The sequence below is a fragment of the Aquarana catesbeiana genome, linkage group LG11 (genome assembly GCF_042186555.1).
Source record: "Aquarana catesbeiana isolate 2022-GZ linkage group LG11, ASM4218655v1, whole genome shotgun sequence".
In the NCBI taxonomy this organism is placed as follows: domain Eukaryota; kingdom Metazoa; phylum Chordata; class Amphibia; order Anura; family Ranidae; genus Aquarana; species Aquarana catesbeiana.
The window spans coordinates 9,597,922-9,622,336 of NC_133334.1; the positions used below are offsets into that span (position 1 = coordinate 9,597,922).

The 24,415-nt window shown below is 40.4% G+C and overlaps 1 protein-coding gene across 1 annotated transcript; it reads left to right on the forward strand.

Moving 5' to 3' along the window:
• The first annotated feature begins 2,945 nt into the window (after positions 1-2,945).
• LOC141112903 (vomeronasal type-2 receptor 26-like) lies at positions 2,946-16,429 on the forward strand. Its single transcript, XM_073606007.1, has 5 exons — positions 2,946-2,957; positions 3,069-3,296; positions 9,339-9,462; positions 13,763-14,389; positions 16,101-16,429. Exons 1-5 carry the CDS (start codon positions 2,946-2,948, stop codon positions 16,427-16,429), a joined length of 1,320 nt encoding a protein of 439 aa, XP_073462108.1.
• Positions 16,430-24,415: the final 7,986 nt, after the last annotated feature.

Consider the following 24,415-nt stretch of genomic DNA (forward strand, 5'->3'; position numbering starts at 1 on the left):
CAGTAATGGTTTTAGGGCCCTCCTCTTCTGTACCGTGTAGGGGGAAAGATCTGCAAAGATCTGAATTTTGTGGCCAAGAACCGTTAAGTCATTCAGATTTCTAGCTTTCCTCATGACTTCCTCCTTAACAGAGTAGTAGTGGGGCTTCACTATTATGTCCCTTGGTAGTCCATCTTTCCGGGGAGGTTGCAGAGCTCTGTGGGCCCTATCGAGCTTTAGACGGTGCTCCGGAATCTCAGGGATCTCTAGATCTTTAATGAGGGCTTTGATGACAGAATGAACCTCTTTTTCAGCTTCCGGGACCCCCCTAACTCTGAAGTTATATCGTCTTGATCTGTTCTCCAAATCATCGATCTTTGCGAAAGCTGTCTCAAGTTGATCATGCATGTCTTGCAGCCCTGCAGTATTCTGATTGATCCTAGCCCCAGCTTGATCTGCTTTTTTCTCCATATTGTCTAGCCTGAGCCCAAACTGCTGCATGTCAGCATGTATGGAGGAAGTAATTTGTGCTGCATTTTGTGCTAGGCTTTTGGAAAGAAGCTGAGCAAAGGCCTCCATCATGGAAGGAAAGTCAGTGGGGATGGGTGAGGCTTCCTGTGCCTCACTGACAGACAGCAAAAGGCCTGTATGTGAATCCATCATGGGAGTGGATGGAAGGCCTGCTTGCAGGCTGAAAAGGAGGGATTCAGTGGATGCAGGTGAATGGGCCTGCGGTAGTGGGGAGCCCCCCATACCTGGTGATTGCGGTGGATCACAGTCCTGGTCAGCGATAGACTCCTCTGCTGCTGCGGCCACGCTGTGTCTCGGAGGAGCGGCGGCCATCTTGACATAGCTGAGCGGCCCAGGCATGGCCGTCATCTGGCTCGATAAGCTTTGTTTGGCCGTACCCGTCAGCATCGATCGATTCCTGGGGGTGTTGTGCACCCGGGGATGCCGTTATTTGGTTGCGGTTATCGCTCTGTCAGCGCTGGAGGAACGAACAGGGCCGGAGTGGAGCGGAGCTTCAGAGGCTAGAGGCCATCTTGGAAGCTACCGCGCATGCGCTGACTGTACAGGGATATTTTTAAGCAAAACCTGTACCACTCTGTGTGTGATTTGAGGCTAGGACGGAGGTCCACCTTCCAGCAGGACAATGATCCCAAACACACTGCTAAAGCAACACTTGAGTGGCTTAAGGGGAAACATGTAAATTAATTGGAATGGCCTAGTCAAAGCCCAGACCTCAATCCAATAGTAAATCTGTGGTCAGACTTAAAGATTGCTGTTCACAAGTGCAAACCATCCAACTTGAAGGAGCTGGAGCAGTTTTGCAAGAAGGAATGGGCAAAAATCCCAATGTTAAGATGTGGCAAGCTCATAGAGACTTGGAGCTGTGATAGCCGCAAAAGATGGCTCTACAAAGTATTGACTTTAGGGGGTGAATAGTTATGCACATTGACTTTTTCTGTTATTTTGTCCTATTTGTTGTTTGCTTCACAATTAAAAAAATCTTCAAAGTTGTGGGCATGTTCTGTAAGTTAAATGATGCAAATCCTCAAACAATCCATGTTAATTCCAGGTTGTGAGGCAACAAAACACGAAAAATGCCAAGGGGGTGAATACTTTTGCAAGGCACTTATATCGCCAAAAGTATTGGGACACCTGCCTTTACACGCACGTGAATGTTTGACCATTCTTCCAGAAGCGCATTTGTGAGGTCAGGCACTGATGTTGGACGAGAAGGCCTGGATCGCAGTCTCTAGTCTAATTCATCCCAAAGGTGTTCTATCAGGTTGAGGTCAGGACTCCGTGCAGGCCAGTCAAGTTCCTCAACCCCAAACTCGCTCACCCATGTCTTTATGGACCTTGCTTTGTGCACTGGTCCAAATCATTTGGTGGAGGGGGGATTATGGTGTGGGGGTTGATATTCAGGTGTTGGTCTTGGCCCCTTAGTTCCAGTGAGGTGAACTCTTAAGGCATCAGCATACCAAGACATTTTGGAGAATTTCATGTTCCCAACTTTTTGGTTACAGTTTTGGGATGGTCCCTACCTGCTCCAACATGACTGCGCACCAGTGCACAAAGCAAGGTCCATAAAGACATGGATGAGCAAGTTTGGGGTGGAGGAACTTGACTGGCCTGCACAGAGTCCTGACCTCAACCCAATAGCATACATTTGGGATAAATTAGAGCGGAGACTGCGAGCCAGATCAGTGCCTGACCTCACAAATGCACTTCTGGAAGAATGGTCAAACATTCCCATAGACACACTCCTAAACCTTGTGGACAGACTTCCCAGAAGAGTTGAAGCTGTTATAGCTGTAAAGGGTGGGCCAACTCAATATTGAACCCTATTGGCCCCAGGCATTATGCCATCAACGTTTGGGAATGTTTTATTCTAATGTTTATATACCTTAGACATCCTGAAGCGTTGCACTTCCGTATTACCTTGCCGCAGCGAGGTCCGTCATATCCTCCCACCCATTTGGGATTGATGACACACATATCCCTGTAGCTATCGGTCAACTGGGATCTTCCACACCTTACCGAGTGCACCTCGCTTTCTTCACACTGTGCAGGCGCGTGATTAGGAGGTGCATGCTGGGTAGCCATGCACTGTATCCCGGGAGAAAGTCTGACCCAGTTTCAGATGCACACACTGATGATGGATGCCTACAGAATCGAGAGGAGACAGTGAGTCATATTGCATTTACAAGGAACACAAACAATTGCATATGTAGCTTATGACAATTTGAATGGCATAAGCTTCGACTATCTTTAAAAAAAAAAAAAAAATGACCGGAGCTGCACTTTAAGTGGGAATAAGTATACATTGTCCAGTGGAAGAATATCATGAGGAACTCTACCAAACCTATTGTTGTTCACAAAAAATTGGAATGTTAGGTTGGGTGGATTTTAGAGTAGCTTGGCAACCTTCGTACATACTGTAAGGTGGTACTCGAGGTATGAACAGCATAGTTAGTGACCTCATGGAATAAGTCCAGCCCTCCAGAAACACGAGGTCCATGGCTCAACAAGGGTCCTCTAAAACTGCATTATAATTTCAATCAAATTTTGTTCTCCTGCAGAAGTTGCACCGATATATACAAGCTTCATACTACTTTTCTGAAAACACTTCACATCAATACTTTAATGAAGATGGAGAATTTATTACACAATATGTTATCCAAAACCATTTATTAGTCAACAAAACTATTCTCACTAATGATGTTGGATTATTTGAGCAATCTATTTCCAGAGAGCAGAGCATTTTTATCAATGCAAGTTTAATAAAATGGAAGAATGACCAAAAAGAGGTAAGATTAACCACTTCCTGACCAAGCCCTTTTTTGTGATACGGCACTGTGTCGCTTTAACTGACAATTGTGCGGTTGTGCAATGTTGTACCCAAACAAAATTGATGTAATTTTTTCCCACAAATCTGACCTGTATTTGATGGGAATATGGGTAGAAGTATTATTTTTCATGGGGGCTATGGGTGGAATATCATGTTAACACCTAACAATGAACATATTTAACTTATTTCTGATAAGAATATGCATATAATTATTTTTCTACATGGGGATTATGGGTGGAATATTACAGTTAAACATACATAGGAACATATTTAACCAATTTCTGATAAGAATATGCATATAATTAATTTTCTACATGGGGATTATGGGTGGAATATTACAGTTAAACATAAATAGGAACATATTTAACCACTTCAGCCCTGAAAGGTTTGGCTGCTCAATGACCAGGCCATTTTTTTTTTTCGAATAAGCACTGCGTCAATTTAACGGACAATTGCGTGGTTGTGCGACGTTGTACCCAAACAAAATTGACGTCCCACAAATAGAGCTTTCTGTTGGTGGTATTTGATCATATATGCTGTTTTTATTTTTTTGCACTATAAACAAAAGAAGAGCGACAATTTTGAAAAAAACACAATATCTTTTACGTTTTGCTATAATAAAAATCCCAATTTTTATTTAAAAAAAACAAACTTTTTCCTCAGTTTAGGCCGATATGTATTCTTCTACATATTTTTGGTAAAAAAATCGCAATAAGAATATATTGATTGGTTTGCACAAAAGTTATAGCGTCTACAAAATAGGGTATAGATTTTTGGCATTTTTATTATTATTTTTTTTTTTACTAGTAATCAGCGATTTTTATCAGGAATGCAATATTGCGGTGGACAGATCGCACACTTTTGACACATTTTTGGTACCAGTGACAATTATACGGCGATCAGTGCTATAAAAATGCACTGATTACTGTATAAATGGCACTGGCAGGGAAGGGGTTTACACTAGGGGGTGATCAAGGGGTTAACTATGTTCCCTAGGTGTGTTCTAACTGTAGGGGGATGGAACTGACTAGGAGGAGAATGAAATTGGTGTTCATACGTAGTATAAACACACAATCTATCTCCTCTCTCCTGAGAGACATGGGATCTGTGTTTACACACACAGATCCGGGGTTTTCGCTCATGAGCGATCGCGGGTGCCGGGCGGTCATCGTGCCTGCTGGGCAATCGCATCGGCTCCGGTGGTGAAATGCGGCCACAGCGCGCGTGCCTTCAGTGGAATGCGCGCGCCCCCTAGAGGTCAAAAAGCGAACCAACGTTAGGTATCATCAATTCACCCAGGGGAGCCAACCTGCCGCAGTACCACTGCAGCGGCTGGTCGGGAAGGGGCTAACTCATATTCTGATCATGCATATAATTATTTTTCTACATGGGGATTATGGGTGGAATATTACAGTTAAACATACATAGGAACATATTTAACCAATTTCTGATAAGAATATGCATATAATTAATTTTCTACATGGGGATTATGGGTGGAGAATTGTAGTTAAACATACATAGGAATATATTTAACCAATTTTTGATAAGAATATGCATATAATTACTTTTCTACATGGGGATTATGGGTGGAATATTGTAGTTAAACATACCTAGGGATATATTTAACCTATTTCTGATAAGAATATGCATATAATTATTTTTCTACATGGGGATTATGGGTGGAATATTGTAGTTAAACATACATAGAAACATATTTACCCCATTTCTGATATGAATATGCATATGATTTTTATCTATAGGTGGATTATGGGTTTAATATTGTAGTTAAACATACCTAGGAATGTATTTAACCCCTTCCCGCCGACCGTACGCAGATATGCATACTCGGCTTTCCGGGGTTATACCGGGATGATGCCCGCAGCTGCAGGCATCATCCCGGTGCCGTTGTTTACAGCGGGCGATCGGCTACCCGTGTATAACAACCGATGCGGCTAAAAGCCGCTCGGCTGTTATACCGGAGGAGCGGGAGGGGACATCCCCCCCCTCCCGCCGCCTCCCGCCACTGTTACCGGGCCTCCCGTGCGATCGGGAGACCCGGTGTCCGTTCGGCTGCCTTCGGCGGCTGGGGGCGGGCTGGAACGAAGCTGTGAGTGGCTTCGTTCCAGCCTTCCTGTTGTAAACGCGGAAGCGACGTCATGACGTCACTTCCCGTTTACTCGGCTGCCAATGGCGCCGAATTTAAAAAAGTACACAGTATTCAGAATCGCCGTTTTTGGCGATCTGAATACTTTGAAGTGTAAAGGAGGGATGGGGGGTCTTTTAGACCCCCCATCCCTCCATAAAGAGTACCTGTCAACACATATTACTGTCACAAGGGATGTTTACATTGCTTGTGACAGCAATAAAAGTAAAAAAAAAAAAAACATTTAAACACAATTTATAAAGTACAAAAATAAATAAAATAAATTAAAAAAAAAAAAAAAAATTTTTAAAGTGCCCCTGTCCCCGCGAGCTCGCGCAGCGAAGAAAACGCATACGGAAGTCGCGCCCGCATATGTAAACGGTGTTCAAACCACAAATGTGAGGTATCACCGCGATCGTCAGAGCGAAGGCAATAATTCTAGCCCTAGACCTCCTCTGTAGCTCAAACCTGGTAACCGTAAAAAATTTTTAAAGCGTCGCCTATGGAAATTCAAAGGTACCATAGTTCATCGCCATTCCACGAGTGCGTGCAATTATAAAGGGTGACATGTTTGGTATCTATTTACTCGGCGTAACATCATCTTTCACATTATACAAAAAAATTGGGGTAACTTTACTGTTTGGATTTTTTAAAATTCATGAAAGTGTCACTTTTCCAAAAATTTGCGTTTAAAACACCGCTGCACAAATACCGTGTGATAAAAAATATTGCAACAATCGCCATTTTATTCTCTAGATTCTCTGCTAAAAAAATATATATAATGTTTGGGGGTTCTAAGTAATTTTCTAGCAAAAAATACGGATTTTAACTTGTAAACACCAAATTTCAAAAATAGGCTTAGTCATGAAAGGGTTTTAACCTAGGGATATATTTAACCTATTTCTGATAAGAATATGCATTGCATATAATTATTTCTCTACATGGGGATTATGGGTGGAATACTGTAGTTAAACATACGTAGGAACATTTTTAAGCTATTTCTAAAAAGAATATCCATATAATTATTTTTCTAAATGGGATTATGGGTGGAATATTACACTTAAATATACATAGGAACATATTTGACCTTTTTCTGATAAGAATATACATATATTTTTTTATACATGGGGATTATGGGTGAAATAGTGTAGTTAAACATACATAGAAACATATTTAACCTATTTCTCATAAGAATATATATATAACTGATTTTCTACATGGGGATTATGGGTGGAATATTACAGTTAAATGTACATATGAACATATTTAACCCATTTCTGATAAGAATATGCATATAATTATTTTTCTTCATGGGGATTATGGGTGGAATATTACAGTTAAACATACCTAGGAACACATTTAACCTATTTCTGATAATAATATGCATATCATTATTTTTCTACTTGGGGATTATGGGTGGAATATTGTAGTTAAACATACATATGAAAATAGTTAACCCATTTCTGATAAGAATATGCATATCATTATTTTTCTACATGGGGATTATGGGTGGAATATTGTAGTTAAACTTACCTAGGAACTTATTTAACCTATTTCTAATATGAATATGCATATAATTACTTTTCTACATGGGGATTATGGGTGGAATATTGTAGTTAAACTTACCTAGGAACTTATTTAACCTATTTCTAATATGAATATGCATATAATTACTTTTCTACATGGGGATTATGGGTGGAATATTATAGTTAAACATACCTAGGGATATATTTAACCTATTTCTCATAAGAATAAGCATATAATTATTTTTCTACCTGGGAATTATGGGTGGAATACAGTAGTTAAACATACGTAGGAACATTTTTAACCTATTTCTAAAAAGAATATGCGTATAATTATTTTTCTTCATGGGGATTATGGGTGGAATATTATAGTTAAATATACATGGGAACATATTTAACCTATTTCTGATAAGAATATGCATATATTTTTTTCTACATGTGAATTATGGGTGGAATAGTGTAGTTAAACATACCTAGGGATATATTTAACCTATTTCTGATAAGAATATGCAGATAATTATTTTTTTTACATGGGGATTATGGGTAGAATATTACAGTTAAACATACCTAGGAACACATTTAACCTATTTCTGATAATAATATGCATATAATTATTTTTCTACTTGGGGATTATGGGTGGAATATTGTAGTTAAACATACTTAACCCATTTCTGATAAGAATATGCATATAATTATTTTTCTACATGGTGATTATGGTTGGAATATTGTAATTAAACATACCTAGGAATAATTTTAACCTATTTCTGATAAGAATATGCATATATTTCTTCTTCTACATGGGGATTATGGGTGGAATATTGTAGTTAAACATACATATGAACATATTTAACCCATTTCTGATAAGAATATGCATATAATTATTTTTCTACATGGGTATTAAGGATGGAATATTGTAGTTAAATATACATATGAACATATTTAACCAATTTTTGATAATAATATGCATATAATTATTTTGCTACATGAGGATTATGGGTGGAATATTGTAGTTAAACATACATATAAACATATTTAACCTATTTCTGTTATGAATATGCATATAATTATTTTGCTACATGGGGATTATGGGTGGAATATTACATTTAAACATACATATAAACATATTTAACCCATTTCTGATAAGAATATGCATATAATTATTTTTCTACATGGGGATTATGGGTGGAATATTGTAGTTAAACATACATGGGAACATATTAAACCTATTTCTGTTATGAATATGCATATAATTATTTTTCTACATGGAGATTATAGGTGGAATATTGTAGTTAAACATACCTAGGAACATATTTAACCAATTTCTCATAAGAATATGCATATATTTATTTTACTACATGGGGATTATGGGTGGAATATTGTAGTTAAACAAACATAGGAACATATTTAACCTATTTATCATATTTCTGATGGGTTAAATATTCTTATCAGAAATTGGTTAAATATTTTCCTAGGTATGTTTAACTACAATATTCCACACATAATCCCCATGTAGATAAAATAATTTTATGCATATTCTTATCAGAAATAGGTTAAATATGTTCCTATGTATATTTAACTACAATATTCCACCCATAATCCCCATGTAGAAAAATAGTTTGAATACACCTGACCTATGTGTCTATTGTTATTGGACAGTTTACCCCGCCCTCAATCCAAGGGAGGGGGGAGTGTCCCTGAGTTGTATATCTGTTGATACATGTGTTTGAATAAAGAGTCTGATGCTTTTCACCCTACACTGTTACGGTTGGTGACTGGGTGGGCTAAAGGGTCTTGGATAGTGCTGGTTCTGGACAAAGGAAGCATTTACAGTGGACATAGTCCTGTTGAGGACAGGGGTTTGTCACACACCAGTCAGAACTGGTAACCTGCAGAATTTTTCAAACATCGCCTATGGAGATTTTTAAGTGCCAAAGTTTGTTGCCATGCCGGGCGCAATTTTGAAGCCTGACATGTTGGGTATCAATTTACTCGGCGTAACAATATCTTTCACAATATAGAAAAAAATTGGGCTAACTTTACTGTTTATTCAAAAATGTGTATTTTTTCCAAAACAATTGCGTTTGTAAGACCGCTGCGCAAATACGGTGTGACATAAAGTATTGCAACAATCTCCATTTTATTCTCTAGGATGTCTGAAAAAGAAAGACTATAGGGTTTGGGGGTTCTAAGTAATTTTCTTTCTAGCAAGAAAAAAAGATTTTAACTTGTCAATAACAAGTGTGAAAAATAGACTTGGTCCTTAACTTGTCAACTTGTTGTTGACAAGTTAAAATCTTTTCTGAAAGTAGTTTAACAAAAAATTATTTTTGTCTAGATCCCGAGATCGCAGTGTTCTGAGGACTGTTTACCTGGAAACAGAGAAGTGCTGAGCTCAGATGTACATGAATGTTGTCATGGTTGTGTCCCATGCTCAGAAGGAGAGATGTCCAATAAAACAGGTGGGTTTTAGTTTTACATTCTAATGCCACATACAGACGATCAGACATTCCGACAACAAAATCGTGGATTTTGTTCCGACAGATGTTGGCTCAAACTTGTCTTGCAAACACACAGTCAAACAAATGTTGTCGGAAATTGCGAACGTCAAGAACACGGTGACGTACAACACGTACGACGAGCCAAGAAAAATGAAGTTCAATAGCCAGTGCGGCTCTTCTGCTTGATTCCGAGCATGTGTGGAATTTTGTGCGTTGGAATTGTGTACACACGCTCGGAATTTCCGACAACAAGGCTTGTTGTCGAAAAATTTGAGAACCAGCTCCCAAACATTTGTTGTCAGAAATTCTGACAGCAAATGTCCGATGGAGCATACACGCGGTCAGATTTTCCGACAACAAGCTCACATCGATCATTTGTTGTCGGAAATTCTGACCGTGTGTACGCGGCATAAGACTTCTGTTGGTGGTAAAAGCAATGCAAGGAAACCCATAGCAGGCACTGGAAACAAAGTCAATTTTGTATTAATGCAATATAAATATTAAATATAGCTGCATATTGCCATAAGATCAGTTGTGTTTGCTTTTTTTTTGTTAGTTTTTTTTGTTTGATAATCTTTCACATTGTAAACCAGACATGTGCAGAAAAAAATTGTTTTGTTTCGGTTCATTATTTACATAAATTTGTTTCATTAAATTTATTTAATCCGTTTTCGCCATTCATTTTGTTTATTCGTGTTCAAATCGATTCCAATTTTCCAAATTCAAATTGAAATAGTTATTGATTTGTTTTCCAATTTCCAAAGAGAATAAAATGGAAAAGAAGATAAAGGAATAGAATAGAAAAAGATGTAATAGAATAGAAAAGAATATAACAGAAAATAAAATAATACAATATAATAGAGTAAAAAAGAACAGAATAGAATAGAAAAAAAAAAGAACAGAATAGGACATAATAAAAAAAAGAATAGAATAAAATACAAAGAATATAACCATCTTCTGACATTTGAATAGAAAAGAATAGAATACAAAAGAATGGAATAAAAAAACAATAGAATAGTATGGAATAGAAAGAATATAATAATTTCCCAAAATTCAGAAAGAATCAATTCAAATTAGAATTTTGGGAAATGATCATATTTATTCTATTCTATTGTTTTTTAATTCTCGTATTTTTCTATTTGTTTATTGTATTATATTATTTTCTATTTTATTCTTTTCTTTTCTATTCTATTCTATTTTATTCTATTCTATTCTTTTCTATTCGAATTTCCGTGTATGGTTCTAGTCGTTCTATTCTATTCTATTCTGATGTTTTTTTCTATACTATTCCGTTTAATTTTCTATTCTAATCTATTCTTCTCTATTCTATTAGAATTTGAATGGATTCTATTTGAATTTTGGGAAATGGTTATATTCTTTCTATTTTTAAATTCTATTCTTTTCTATTTCATTATAGTCTATTATTTTCTTTAATTATGTATGTATTCAAATTCAAATTTATTCTATTTGAAATTCACATTTCAGAAGATGGATATATTTTTTCTATTTTATGCCATTTTTTTTTCTATTCCATTCTATTCTTTTCTATTCTATATATGTTTTTCTATTGTAGTCTCTTTGGAAAATGTAAAACAAATTTAAAACTATTTGAATTTGAAAACTTTTTGAATTTGAAAACTATTCACATCATTTTGAATTAGAAGTTCCTTAAAAATGTTTTTTTTTGTTATTTTGGATTCATTAAATCTGGTACTATTGTAATTAAATAAATTGGATACATCTGAATTTCCGAAAACTGAAAATGCAGAACAAAATTAACTGCACATGTCTATTGTACACCATATTTAACAATTATTCTTTCTAAACATCATTCATCCTCTATTAATAGAACCCTGAAGAGTCTCTTACACTTTAAAAAGATATACCTTTATTATACTTTGATGATGTCACATACACACCACCAAACTGTCATGCATGCAGCACTTCCCTATGGGCAGTTCCAGAAACCTTATAGAAAGAATACAATGACTCCTCTGGAGTTCCTAACCACTTGCTGACTGCCCTATAGCAGTTTTACTTATATACTGTACGTGATCCTGCACTTCCGCCTGCAGGGGGCTCTTCTGCTGTGATTATTTACAGCAGAAGCCGATTTGTGGGTGCCGGGCACTCGATGTCCTCCGGCACTCGTCGATCATTGGTAAACCACAAAGAACGGGGTTCTGCCTATGTACATAGCCAATGTCATTAGTACAGTGACCATGCATATTTATAGCACCGATCACTGTATTAGTGTTGCTGGTTCCCGCAAAGTGTCAAAAGTATCAGTTAGTGTCCGATTGTCCACCCCAGTGGTACATATATATATATATCAGTACAGATATAAGTCGCTGATCATTACTAGTATAAAAAAGAATAAATAAATAAAAATTCCTGAAATATATACATAGTTTGTAGACGTGTAAACCAATCAATATACGCTTATTGGTAATTTTTTTTTTTTTTTTTTAGCAAAAACATGTAGCAGAATACATATTGGCCTAAAATTAGGAAGAAATTTTATTTTTATATTTTTTTTAATTGGATATGTTTTAAAGCAGAAAGTAAAAAATATTGTTTCTTTTTTTTTTCAAAATTGTTGGTATTTTTTGTTTATAGCACAAAAAATAAAAAATGCAGAGGTAAAAAAATACCGCCAAAATAAAGCCCTATTTGTGGGAAACAAGGGACATCATTTTCATTTGGCATTGCATGACAACTATCAGTTAAAATAAAACAGTGCTGATCTACCCAAATTCTTTTAAAGCTTGGACAACATCAGGCATTCAGACACTAAATGACTTCATAGCATCTAAATCATTCCTTTCATTCCCATCGCTTAGAGAAAAATATGATCTACCAAACTCTGAGATATTTAGATATCTCCAAATCAAAAATTTCTATACACCATTCCTAAAGGGGGATACACCATTATCCCAATTATCCATTTTTGAATCAATCTGTACAAAAGATCCATTTGCTAAAGGTACAATTTCATCACTTTATAATCGATTATATGGAGTAGCAAATCTTAATAGACCCTCTTACGTTCAGAGGTGGGAGGAGGACCTGGGACGAACTTTAGAAGACACGGACTGGTCTAACATATGGCTCACATCTAAGTCATCTTCACCCAACATCTTAGCACTGGAGACAAATTATAAAGTCCTAACTCGCTGGTACCTTGTACCCGCTAGAGTGGCAAAATATTCACCTAATACCTCAGCTCTTTGTTTTCGAGGATGCCCAGAAATAGGCACACATTTACACATATGGTGGACGTGCCCAGTAATCCAAACCTTCTGGAAGGAAGTCTTCGTGATTGCATCTAAAATATTTAAAAAAATAATACAACCAGATCCATATTTAACTTTACTTAATCTAAAACCGGAATGGTTAACACTCTCTCAATTCAAACTTATGATCCAACCAATAACGGCTGCAAAACAAACAGTGGCCAAGGCATGGAAATCTCCTACATTGTCCCATGCTAAGATGGTAGCCATCGATCAAAATCAAATTCCAAAATTTGAAAAACTTTGGCATCCTTGGATAAAACAACAGTTCCTGTCAAACTTCAATGACTCTGTCCTGTTGCCATGGTAACAGATTAAATGACTTACAGAGACACCCATTCTAAGGCTTCAAAGAGAACTAAAAAGAATAATAAACTGACGAGCGGGACAACCTTGTGGACCATACCTCTACCTTTCAACCCTTTTTCTTCTTTCTCTTTCCTTTTCTCCACCTTACGATTAAAGCTCATTATCAGAATTTATTTGACCTATATACACTCTACTTGTAAACAATATGTATAGTAGGTATAAATCATTTAAATACCTACAAAAGTAACTAAGGAAATGATATATATCTTTAATTTAGGTTTACGTGAACCCAATGTTTAATATTTGAAATTTCACGATATTTACCTATATAAACCCTACTGTAAAACAATGAGCTTACTTTATAGATCCTTGTAAACTTACTTTATGTATCTTTATAACATTGTATACTCAATAAACTTCTTTTGACAAGGAAAATAAAACAGTGCCGTTTCGCAAAAAATGGCCTGGTCATGAAGGGGGGGGGGGGGTAAATCTTCCAGAGGTCAATTGGTTAATATTTATATTACGTTGGCTTTTTCCATATGAGAACATTGTGTGGACTTCTATAGTTTTTGTCCAAAATACTTTTTATTCTGTGTAAATTAAAAACTAAATTCAAACATGTTCTAAAATTCCACAATTGTTTTATTTTTCAGGAAGTGACAACTGCATGAGGTGTCTGGACCACGAATGGCCAAATGAGAACAAAACTGAATGTAATCCCAAGCTGATAGAGTTTTTGTCTTATACTGATAATCTATCTTTATTTTTCATGGTTATCTCTTTATTCCTTTGCATTTTAACTTTTTTGACAATGACTGTATTTATTTCATATGGAGATACCCCCATTGTCAGAGCCAATAACAAGAGCCTCAGCTTTGTCCTCCTGGTCTCCATCATGTTGGGTTTCCTCTGTGTGTTCTTGTTTCTGGGTCATCCCATGGATACAACCTGCTGGCTACGCCAAACATCTTTTGGATTTCTTTTTACCATAGCGGTCTCCTCTGTGTTGGGCAAGACTGCAATGGTTTGGCTTGCTTTTAAAGCCACCAAACCGGGCAGTGTGTGGAAAAAATGGGTTGGAGTAAAGCTGCCCAATTTTGTTGTCTTCATCTGCTCATCATTGCAAGCTTTAATCTGTATTGCATGGTTGTCGATCTCTCCCCCGTTCCAGGAGTTGGACAAAAGATCATATCAAACAAAGATCATCGTTCAGTGTAATGAAGGGTCAGTTATCGGGTTCTACTCTGTCCTGGGTTATATGGGGATCCTGGCTGCTTTCAGTTTTATTACAGCGTTTTTAGCCAGGACATTACCGGACAGTTTTAATGAAGCCAAATACATCACCTTCAGCATGCTGGTGTTCTGCAGTGTCTGGATTGCCATGATCCCGGCCTATCTGAGCACCAAAGGGAAATATATGGTGGCTGTGGAGATTTTTGCCATCCTGACCTCAAATGCTGGACTGCTTGTTTCTATCTTTTTTCCAAAATGTTACAAAATTCTTTGTCAGCCCAACTTAAATTCAAGGAAGCATTTGCTTGACAACAGATGCAAATAACTTTTTAGGCTGTGTTCACTCTATTGGGAAATGGTTGCTGGCTTCCCTGCATCCAATTCACATGTCAAGAGATTGTGATGAGATCTCTAGGGAGCAGCTCCGGTGTGAATTGCACAGGAGTCCCATGTGTTTTCTGGTCCGTTTCAGGTCCAAATTCAGCCAAGGATCGAATCTGAAGCGGTGAACAGGGATGCATCGGACCCCTGCTGTGAGTCGCTCCATGCGGCAGTGTGAACCCAGCCTTATAGTGATATTTAAGAGTTGTACCTACATATTAAACTTAATGTGGGGCTTCCAGGAGAATCGAATGTCTGCTTTACCGATGGTCTACCACCCCCCTAATCACATTTTGGCTAAAACCACTTGCATTGGCAGTTGTTGTTTTTTTTGGGGGGGGGAAGACAACCACCCCCCACTGTCGGTGGATTTCCTGCACTCCTCTGGGGGGTCTTGCAGTCATCCAGCCCCACACTTACCCCATGTAGGTTGCGGGCGGGCCACGCTCCTATGGGCGATGGGCAGCAGGTGGTAGGTGGAGGCTTCTATTGCGTCCCCTCCTCATCTGCATCATGGAGTCTTCCGCCATACATCTCCTCCCTCCTCCACTTAGGCATCCAATAGGATTGCCTGTCCTTTCAGCCAATCAAGGGACAGCTCTCAGGGCCCGCTTCCTGATTGGCCGGGAGGAGGATCAGTGTGACAATGGCGAATGATGATTCGCTATCATCACACAACTGGGTGGGCTCAGGCTCAGTGCTCTGCGCCGCAAGCCCACCCTTTTGTTGGAGCCTTTTAGAGGCTCTGGCTCTAATCACGTGCTTCAAACCCCCCTCCCCATTGTAATCCATGCGCCGGCACCCTGCATGTAGATTAGGGGCACATGGAAAGGGGGGGTGGCGCCCGTGTGCCCCTAATGGATGGGCTGCCACTGACCACTTGTCAAAAACAAATTGCATTTTTCTAGCAAATAAGTGTTTTGGGTCTGTCAGTAAAGTTGACCTTTTGTTTCATGGAAGGTTGACTTTAAGGCTTGAACACAATGAATGATGCGCCAAGTAGAATATTTTCCTTTTGCAATGTTGCACCACAGGCATGCATACCATTTGTAGTGTTTGTTTTAACTTTTTAAGTTAATAAACTTGTTCACAGTTAAAAGCTGTAAAACAGATATCTTCACTGATTTTCTTGTTCAGTATTTGTATTGAGGAGTTTGCATACAAAGTTGGGAAATATGCAACATGGAGGAAAAATAATTCTAGAGAAAACATTTTAGAAAATATTTGCATCAAAACATTATTCCCATATTCTATGCAATGCATCAGCAGAATCATGCGGGTGAAACAAGATGCCTTCCCTGGAAAGGCCCAGGGTTAGCAGTAGAACCATTAAAAACTGGGAAACAAATATCATCATTCAGTGTAATGAAGGGTCAGTTATCGGGTTCTACTCTGTTCTGGGTTATATGGGGATCCTGGCTGCTTTCAGTTTTATTACAGCGTTTATAGCCAGGACATTACCGGACAGTTTTAATGAAGCCAAATACATCACCTTCAGCATGCTGGTGTTCTGCAGTGTCTGGATTGCCATGATCCCGGCCTATCTGAGCACCAAAGGGAAATGTATGGTGGCTGTGGAGATTTTTGCCATCCTGACCTCAAATGCTGGACTGCTTGTTTGTATCTTTTTTCCAAAATGTTACAAAATTCTTTGTCAGCCCAACTTAAATTCAAGGAAGCATTTGCTTGACAACAGATGCAAATAACTTTTTAGGCTGTGTTCACTCTATTGGGAAATGGTTGCTGGCTTCCCTGCATCCAATTCGCATGTCAAGAGATTGTGACCGGCTCTCTAGGGAGCAGCTCCGGTGTGAATTGCACAGGAGTCCCATGTGTTTTCTGGTCCGTTTCAGGTCCAAATTCAGCCAAAGATCGGATCTGAAGCGGTGAACAGGGATGCATCGGACCCCTGCTGTGAGTCGCTCCATGCGGCAGTGTGAACCCAGCCTTACAGCAAGAAACACAAAGAAGAGTAAAGAAGTAGTAGATAGATCAATCCAAAAAACAATGGTATTTGGAGCGCTATGGCTGATGAGAGGACACCTCTATTGGGGGGGGTATGGTATGAATATCACAATAGAAATAGGTAACAAATTGCGCTATACAAATCAAATTAAATTAAAGTCCATATGTGTACCAAACAAATGATAAATGTGAAAAATAGTCCAGATTAACGTGACAAAGTGAATAGTTTCATATCCGTGTCCATCACCAAATAGCCCAGTGAATCCACCACCAACTATGGAAAGGCTTAACAGCTCTAGTGGACCCCTTGTCACAGGGGTCAATGAACGCCTGCGGCTTAAACCCAGCCAGGGCCTTTCTCCACACTTTAGGATCACTCCACACTCTGGATGGTATCAAATGGAAATGGATAGAGGGTTGTCACTGAAAAAGAAACCAAAATGGCTCCACATAGTTTCAATTATCCTTTAGGTTTATTAGGGATCTCACTCACCGCAATACACAATGAGCTGACATCTAAAAGCCTTAGGATTAGTGTGTCGGTCAGCACACATCTAAACAAACCCGATCGTTGGGACATGAAAAGAGAGATGGTGATGTCAGCACATTGCTACACCCACAATCGGACAGATCAATCCAGATACAGGGTGGGGGGAGGAGGGAAAGTTCATATATTCTAAAAGTCCATATGTCCTGGGGGCGCATTGGCCCATACATACATCTGGCCTCCTTATCTTCATGCAGGGCGCCGGACGCATGGATTCCAGGGGGGGTTTGAAGCATGTTATTAGAGCCAAAGGCTCTAATGGGCTTCAAAAAAGGGTGGGCTTGGGGCACTCCAAGCCCACACAGTTGTGTGCCAATAGCGAATGAATATTCGCTATTATCACACTGATTCTCCTTCCGGCCAATCAGGAAGTGGGTCATGAGACCCGTTTCCCAATTAGCCAAAAGGAGAAGGCCTATGAGGAGGAAGGGGAGGAGGAGGGAGGAGATGTACGGCTGAGGAGTCGCACCAGACCATCAGAGCCAGGACATGGAGGAGACTGAGGGGGGAAGCCTCCACCTGTCAGCACAGGGTGAATGGGCTGGTGACCGGGGGGGTATGGGTATGGTGCGCGGTGGGGGCAGGAGCGACGAGGGGGGTCTGGTGCGTCTGCAGGCATCCCTACCGATGGAGCACCAGCCACTGACACACTTGTGCACACAATGGAAAGGCAGCCCACTGAAGGGCAGAAGAAACTCTGTAGGTACTGAGACACAAGGAGAATGGAGCAGCACCATTCCAAGTGTAGCAATATAAAAAAAACAAGTTTATTTAAAGGTAATGCACTTATTAGACAATGGTGATTCTAGGCACACTGTAATGCCCTGTACACATGGTCGGATTTTCCGACAGAAAAAGTGCGATCGGATTGTGTTGTCGGAAATTACGATCGTGTGTGGGCTCCATCAGGCTTTTTCTGTTGGAATTTCTGGCACACAAAGTCTGAGAGCAGGCTATAAAATTTTCCAACAACAAAATCCGATTGGTTAAATTCCGATCATGTGTACACAAATCCGACACACAAAGTGCCACGCATGCTCAGAATAAATTAAGAGACTAAAGTTATTGGCTACTGCCCCATTTACAGTCCCGACATACATGTTTTACGTCACCGCGTTCAGACCAATTGGATTTTCCAACAATTTTGTGCGACCGTGTGTATGGAAGACAAGTTTGAGCCAACACCCGTCGGAAAAAATCCATGGATTTTGTTGTCGGAATGTCTGATCAATGTCCAGTCGTGTTAACAGGGCATTACTGTCAGCCAAGTAATAGCAGAGATATGGGGTGGCAGCTGGAGGGCGCGGTGTCATCGTACCCGGCGGCGCTGGTGGTTTCGGGTGTCCCAGGCTGGATGGAGGAGATGCAGGAGGAAGCCGTCAGCAGGAATTCTCTGTGTGAGGGAGGCTGAGTCTATGCATGCGTTCAGAGCATGTGTGCTCCTTCATCAGTCAGTGCCATCGGACATCTTTGATGTGGCTAAATAGAGCTGGGCAGGCATGCGGGCCAATGGGGGAGGGCAGCCGCCGTCCTTACTAGACACACCGCTGGCAAGCGAGCAGGCATGATACAAATACGAGTGCCATATGGTATATAGGAAAATGTCATGGGTGGATCACAGTATATACAGAGGTTAAAATTAATAATAAAATGAATAAAACATGATTGGAACCAGTAAAATAAAGACAATTAAACAATTACACAAATAAAATGGGGAATGGAGTATGTGGAGAAAATATATATAGAAAACACTGCATGTGGAGATACTTACTGGGGATGGGGAACCATTTAATATGAGGGATATTATTATTATTTCTTAAGACCATAAGGGTCCTGTGAAAAAATATATCAAAAAGGGGACATGTTAATTATTACAATTTTTGGTCATGCCTAATAGGAATGGGCCGAACACTCCCTCCCGATTCGGTTCGCACCAGAACACTGAGAACAGGCAAAAAGTTCTAGCGAACATGCGAACCCTATTAAAGTCTATGGGACACGAATATGAAAAATCTAAAGTCCTCATTTTAAAGGCTTATAGGCAAGTTATTGGCATAATAAAGTGTATGGGGACCCGGGTACTGCCCCGGGGGACATGTATCAATGCAAAATATATTTTTTTAAAACAATCTTTCGTTTTTAAAGGTGCAGTGATTTTTTGATGTTTAACCACTTAAGCCCCGGACCATTTGGCTGGCCAAAGACCAGAGTACTTTTTGCGATTTGGCACTGCGTCGCTTTAACTGACAATTGCGCGGTGGTGCTATGTGGCTCTCAAACAAAACTGACGTCCTTTTTTCCCCACAAATAAAGATTTCTTTTGGTGGTATTTTATCACCTCTGAGGTTTTTATTTTTTGCGCTATAAACAAACAAAGAGCGACAATTTTGAAAAAAAAGCAATATTTTTTGCTTTTTGTTATAATAAATATCCCCAAAAAAGTATATAAAAAACATTTTTTCCCTCAGTTTAGGCCGATACGAATTCTTCTACATATTTTTGGTAAAAAAATCGCAATAAGCGTTTATTGATTGGTTTGCGCAAAAGTTATAGCATCTACAAAATAGGGGCTAGTTTTATGGCATTTTTATTTATTTTTTTACAAGTAATGGCAGGGATCTGTGATTTTTATCGGGACTGCAACATTATGGCAGGCACATCGGACATTTTTGACACATTTTTGGGACCATTGTCATTTATACAGCAATCAGTGCTATTCAAATGCACTGATTCCTGTGTAAATGACACTGGCAGTGAAGGGGTTAACCACTAGGGGCCTAGGGAGGGGTTAAGTATGTCCTGGGGAGTGTTACTAACTGTGGGGGGCATGGCTACATGTGACACATCACTGATCTCTGCTCCCGATCACAAGGAGCAGAGATCAGTGACACTGTCACCAGGCAGAACAGGGAGATGCTTGTTTACATTAGCATCTCTCCGTTCGTCCTCTTCATGCCATTCTGTCAACATTTTTGACACATTTTTGGGACCATTGTCATTTATACAGCAATCAGTGCTATACAAATGCATTGATTTCTGTGTAAATGACACTGGCAGTGTAGAGGTTAAGTGTGTCCTAGGGAGTGATTCTAACCATTGGAGGGAGGGGCTGTGTGTGACACATCACTGATCACCGCTCCTGATTACAGGGAGCTGTGATCAGTGACAGTGTCACTAGGCAGAACGGGGAAATGCTTGTTTACATCAGCATTTCCCTGTTCTTCAGCTCCGTGAGATGATCGCGGGTATCCCTGTGGACGTCGAGTGCCAGCAGCGTGCACCCAACCACACGGCGGCAAATTCAAAGGGACGTACAGGTACGCCCATTTGTGCAGCCGTGCCATTCTGCTGATGTATATGTACAAGCGGTGGTCGGCAAGCGGTTAAAGTAAAACAATAAAAATGAAAAACTCCTTTAAATATTGTTCCTTTAAAGTGGCACATCTGTACAATGTGTAGAACCTGCTGCAGCAATACTGACATTTGTTAAGGAACAAAAAGTCATTTAAACTTGCTCATCGCTGCAATTTATTGCCGCATTCTGACGAGTGAGTGACCACCCTCCTGAACCATACCAGGCCACATGCCCTCAACATGGGGGGGTTTAATAAGTCCTTTATTGAAAAGTAAAAAAATACTGTCCCTTGATGTACAACCATTGTCAGTCACGACACCCGCCGACCCAAAAAATAGAAAAAAAATAAAAGCGCTTTTGCCTCCAGGGAGGCAATCCAGCAGTCTCCCCGCATTGCCAGTTCTTATGTAGGCAAGGAGCGGGGCCACCCAGTTACGTCACCAGGTGGCACAGCCCCCTCATGAAGGCATATGGGGGGTGCCACCGAGTGATGTAGCTGGGTGGTCATGCCCTTTGCCTATATAAGTACTGTCAAAGCGGAGAGGAGGAAGACGGCCAGAGGCCTCCCAAGAGGCAACAGCGGGGTTTTTTTTGCTTTTTTTTTCAGGATCGGTGGGCGTCGTGATTGATTGACGACAAATGTGTTCGTTTTTATTTCATTCATTTTTCTTTTTCGTTTTTCGAGTCATTTGTTATGATCGAAATTCGTTATTTTGAATATATTCATAACTTCGATGAAAATTTGAATTTCAAAATCTGAAAATTCGGAAATTAGAAAATTAGAAAATCAGAAAATCTGAAAATTCGGAAATTCGAAATTTTTTAAATTTGAAAATCCAAAAATTCTAAAATCCTCAAATAAGAATGAAAATCAGAAAATTTGAAAGAACGAAAATGTGAAAATCCAAAAATTCTAAATAATAACTAACTAACTAATAATAACTAACTATTAAATTATTGGAATTTTTTCTTTGGCTTTTTTTTCTCCTCACGCTAACAGCCAGTTACGACAGCTGATCATGTGGTAAGGAGTCAGGATTGGCCCCCTACTCCGATCTATGATCTGTCCAGTCTCGTGGACTCAGCTGATCACAGAGCGTGCCGCGTGCAAACAAAGCTGTGGGGTCATGCCCATATTTAGTCAATGACATCACCTCGGGGAACCCGCCCCTTGGTTTACAATCTGTAGCAGGGCCCAGGAGTTTTCATTCACAATGAGTGAGTGATAGGATCAGATGAGTCAGTGAATTTTATAATGAGGATCTGCATCGCTGGGCAATGTGATTTTCAATTGAAATATGTCATGAGATATATATATATATTTTTTTTTTTTAAATAAGGACTTGTCAAAAACTGTGCCAAATTCTGATCAGTGTCACATCCTGCATATCCCCACGCGGAATGTGTACTCAACAAAATGGAGACAAGGTTCTTTGCTAGGAGGGTTTCCCCCTGGCAGAGTATCCCTGTCATGCTGAGGGTATGTGGCCTGGTATGGTTCAGGAAGGAGAGGCATACGCTCATACTCCCCCTTTCCTGCTCTACCAGGCTTCATGATTTTGGTGGGGAACCTAACAAAGGATCCTCAGACCCTTACAACCATCGTGCCAGGGTTGTGGAGAAGGCAAGGTATCCCTGTCATATTAAGTATCAAGTTTGAGTGCAAGACAGCGCTGGACTGGTGCCGCTCAAGGCTAATTGCGGCAAGTTACTGTGTGGAGGGTAGAGAAGTAATTGCTTCCAATGGGTTGTATCCCAATTGTAGGTGGGGTCTAGGGCTGCTACCTTTCTCATAATGACAATGGAGGAATTACATTAGCACGGTTTACACTTGGGTGATTGAAGAGGAATGCCCGATGTCCAAAAAAAAGTCTCACTTGATGAGTTTTATAGTTGTCTATTGAAGATAAAAGAAAACAAGTAAAGTCAATGTGTTTTTTGGGGGAATTGCTTCCCTCTTCCTCAGGGCTGTATTTTTTGGAGAATGGTAAGACTTTGAGAAGATTATATTCGATCAGCGACTCTGCAGTATGCCGGTGTTGTGGAGAAGAGACAGCTTCAACTCATCAATGTGGGGACTAGGGATGAGCCGAACACCCCCCCTGTTCGGTTTGCACCAGAACATGCGAACAGGAAAAAAGTTCGTTCGAACACGCGAACACCGTTAAAGTCTATGGGACATGAACATGAATAATCAAAAGTGCTAATTTTAAAGGATTATATGCAAGTTATTGTCATAAAAAGTGTTTGGGGACCTGGGTCCTGCCCCAGGGGACATGGATCAATGCAAAAAAAAGTTTTAAAAACGGCCGTTTTTTCAGGAGCAGTGATTTTAATAATGCTTCAAGTCAAACAATAAAAGTGTAATATCCCTTTAAATTTCGTAGCTGGGGGGTGTCTATAGTATGCCTGTAAAAGGGCGCATGTTTCCCATGTTTAGAACAGTCTGATAGCAAAATGACATTTCGAAGGAAAAAACCCATTTAAAACTACTCGTGGCTATTGCATTGCCGACAATACACATAGAAGTTCATTGATAAAAACGGCATGGGAATTCCCCACAGGGGAACCCCGAACCAAAATTTAAAAAAAAAATGACGTGGGAGTCCCCCTAAATTCCATACCAGGCCCTTTAGGTCTGGTATGGATATTAAGGGGAACCCCGGCCAAAATTAAAAAAAAAAAAATGACGTGGGGTTCCCCCTAAATTCCATACCAGACCCTTCAGGTCTGGTATGGATTTTAAGGGGAACCCCGCGCCAAAAAAAAAAAAAAAAACGGCGTGGGGTCCCCCCAAAGATCCATACCAGACCCTTATCCGAGCACGCAACCTGGCAGGCCGCAGGAAAAGAGAGGGGGACGAGAGTGCGGCACCCCCCCTCCTGAACCGTACCAGGCCACATGCCCTCAACATTGGGAGGGTGCTTTGGGGTAGCCCCCAAAACACCTTGTCCCCATGTTGATGAGGACAAGGGCCTCATCCCCACAACCCTGGCCGGTGGTTGTGGGGGTCTGCGGGCGGGGGGCTTATCGGAATCTGGAAGCCCCCTTTAACAAGGGGACCCCCAGATTCCGGCCCCCCCTGTGTGAAATGGTAAGGGGGTACTTACCTCTACCATTTCACTAAAAAACTGTCAAAAATGTTAAAAATGACAAGAGACAGTTTTTGACAATTCCTTTGTTTAAATGCTTCTTCTTTCTTATATCTTCCTTCATCTTCTTCTTCTGGCTCTTCTGGTTCTTCCTCCGGCGTTCTTGTCCAGCATCTCCTCTGCGGCGTCTTCTATATTCTTCTCCTCAGGCTGCTCCGCACCCATGGCATGGGGGGAGGCTCCCGCTCTTCTCTTCATCTTCTTCTCTTCTTCCTTCTTCTCTTCTTCTCTTCTTCATTTTCTTCTCCAGGCCGCTCTTCACCCATGCTGGCATGGAGGGAGGCTCCCGCTGTGTGACGGCGTCTCTTCTTCTGACGGTTCTTAAATAATGGGGGGCGTGGCCACCCGGTGACCCCGCCCCCCTCTGACGCACGGTGACTTGACGGGACTTCCCTGTGACGTCACGTGGAATGCCACAGGGAAGTCCTGTCATGTCCCGTGGATCAGAGGGGGGCGGGGTTACCGGGTGGCCCCACCCCCCGTTATTTAAGAACCGTCAGATGAGGAGATGCCGTCACACAGCAGGAGCCTCCCTCCATGCCAGCATGGGTGCGGAGCGGCCCGGAGAAGAAAATGAAGAAGAGAAGAAGGAAGAAGAGAAGAAGAAGAAGATGAAGAGAAGAGCGGGAGCCTCCCCCCATGCCATGGGTGTGGAGCGGCCCGAGGAGAAGAA

What these genes read in the sequence shown, in the direction of transcription:
- LOC141112903 (XM_073606007.1), top strand. An exon ending in AGAGATGTCCAATAAAACAG is followed by an intron (nt 9,463 to 13,762) that starts GTGGGTTTTAGT and finishes TTTATTTTTCAG; the next exon opens with GAAGTGACAACTGCATGAGG. An exon ending in GGGGATCCTGGCTGCTTTCA is followed by an intron (nt 14,390 to 16,100) that starts GTTTTATTACAG and finishes ATGAAGGGTCAG; the next exon opens with TTATCGGGTTCTACTCTGTT.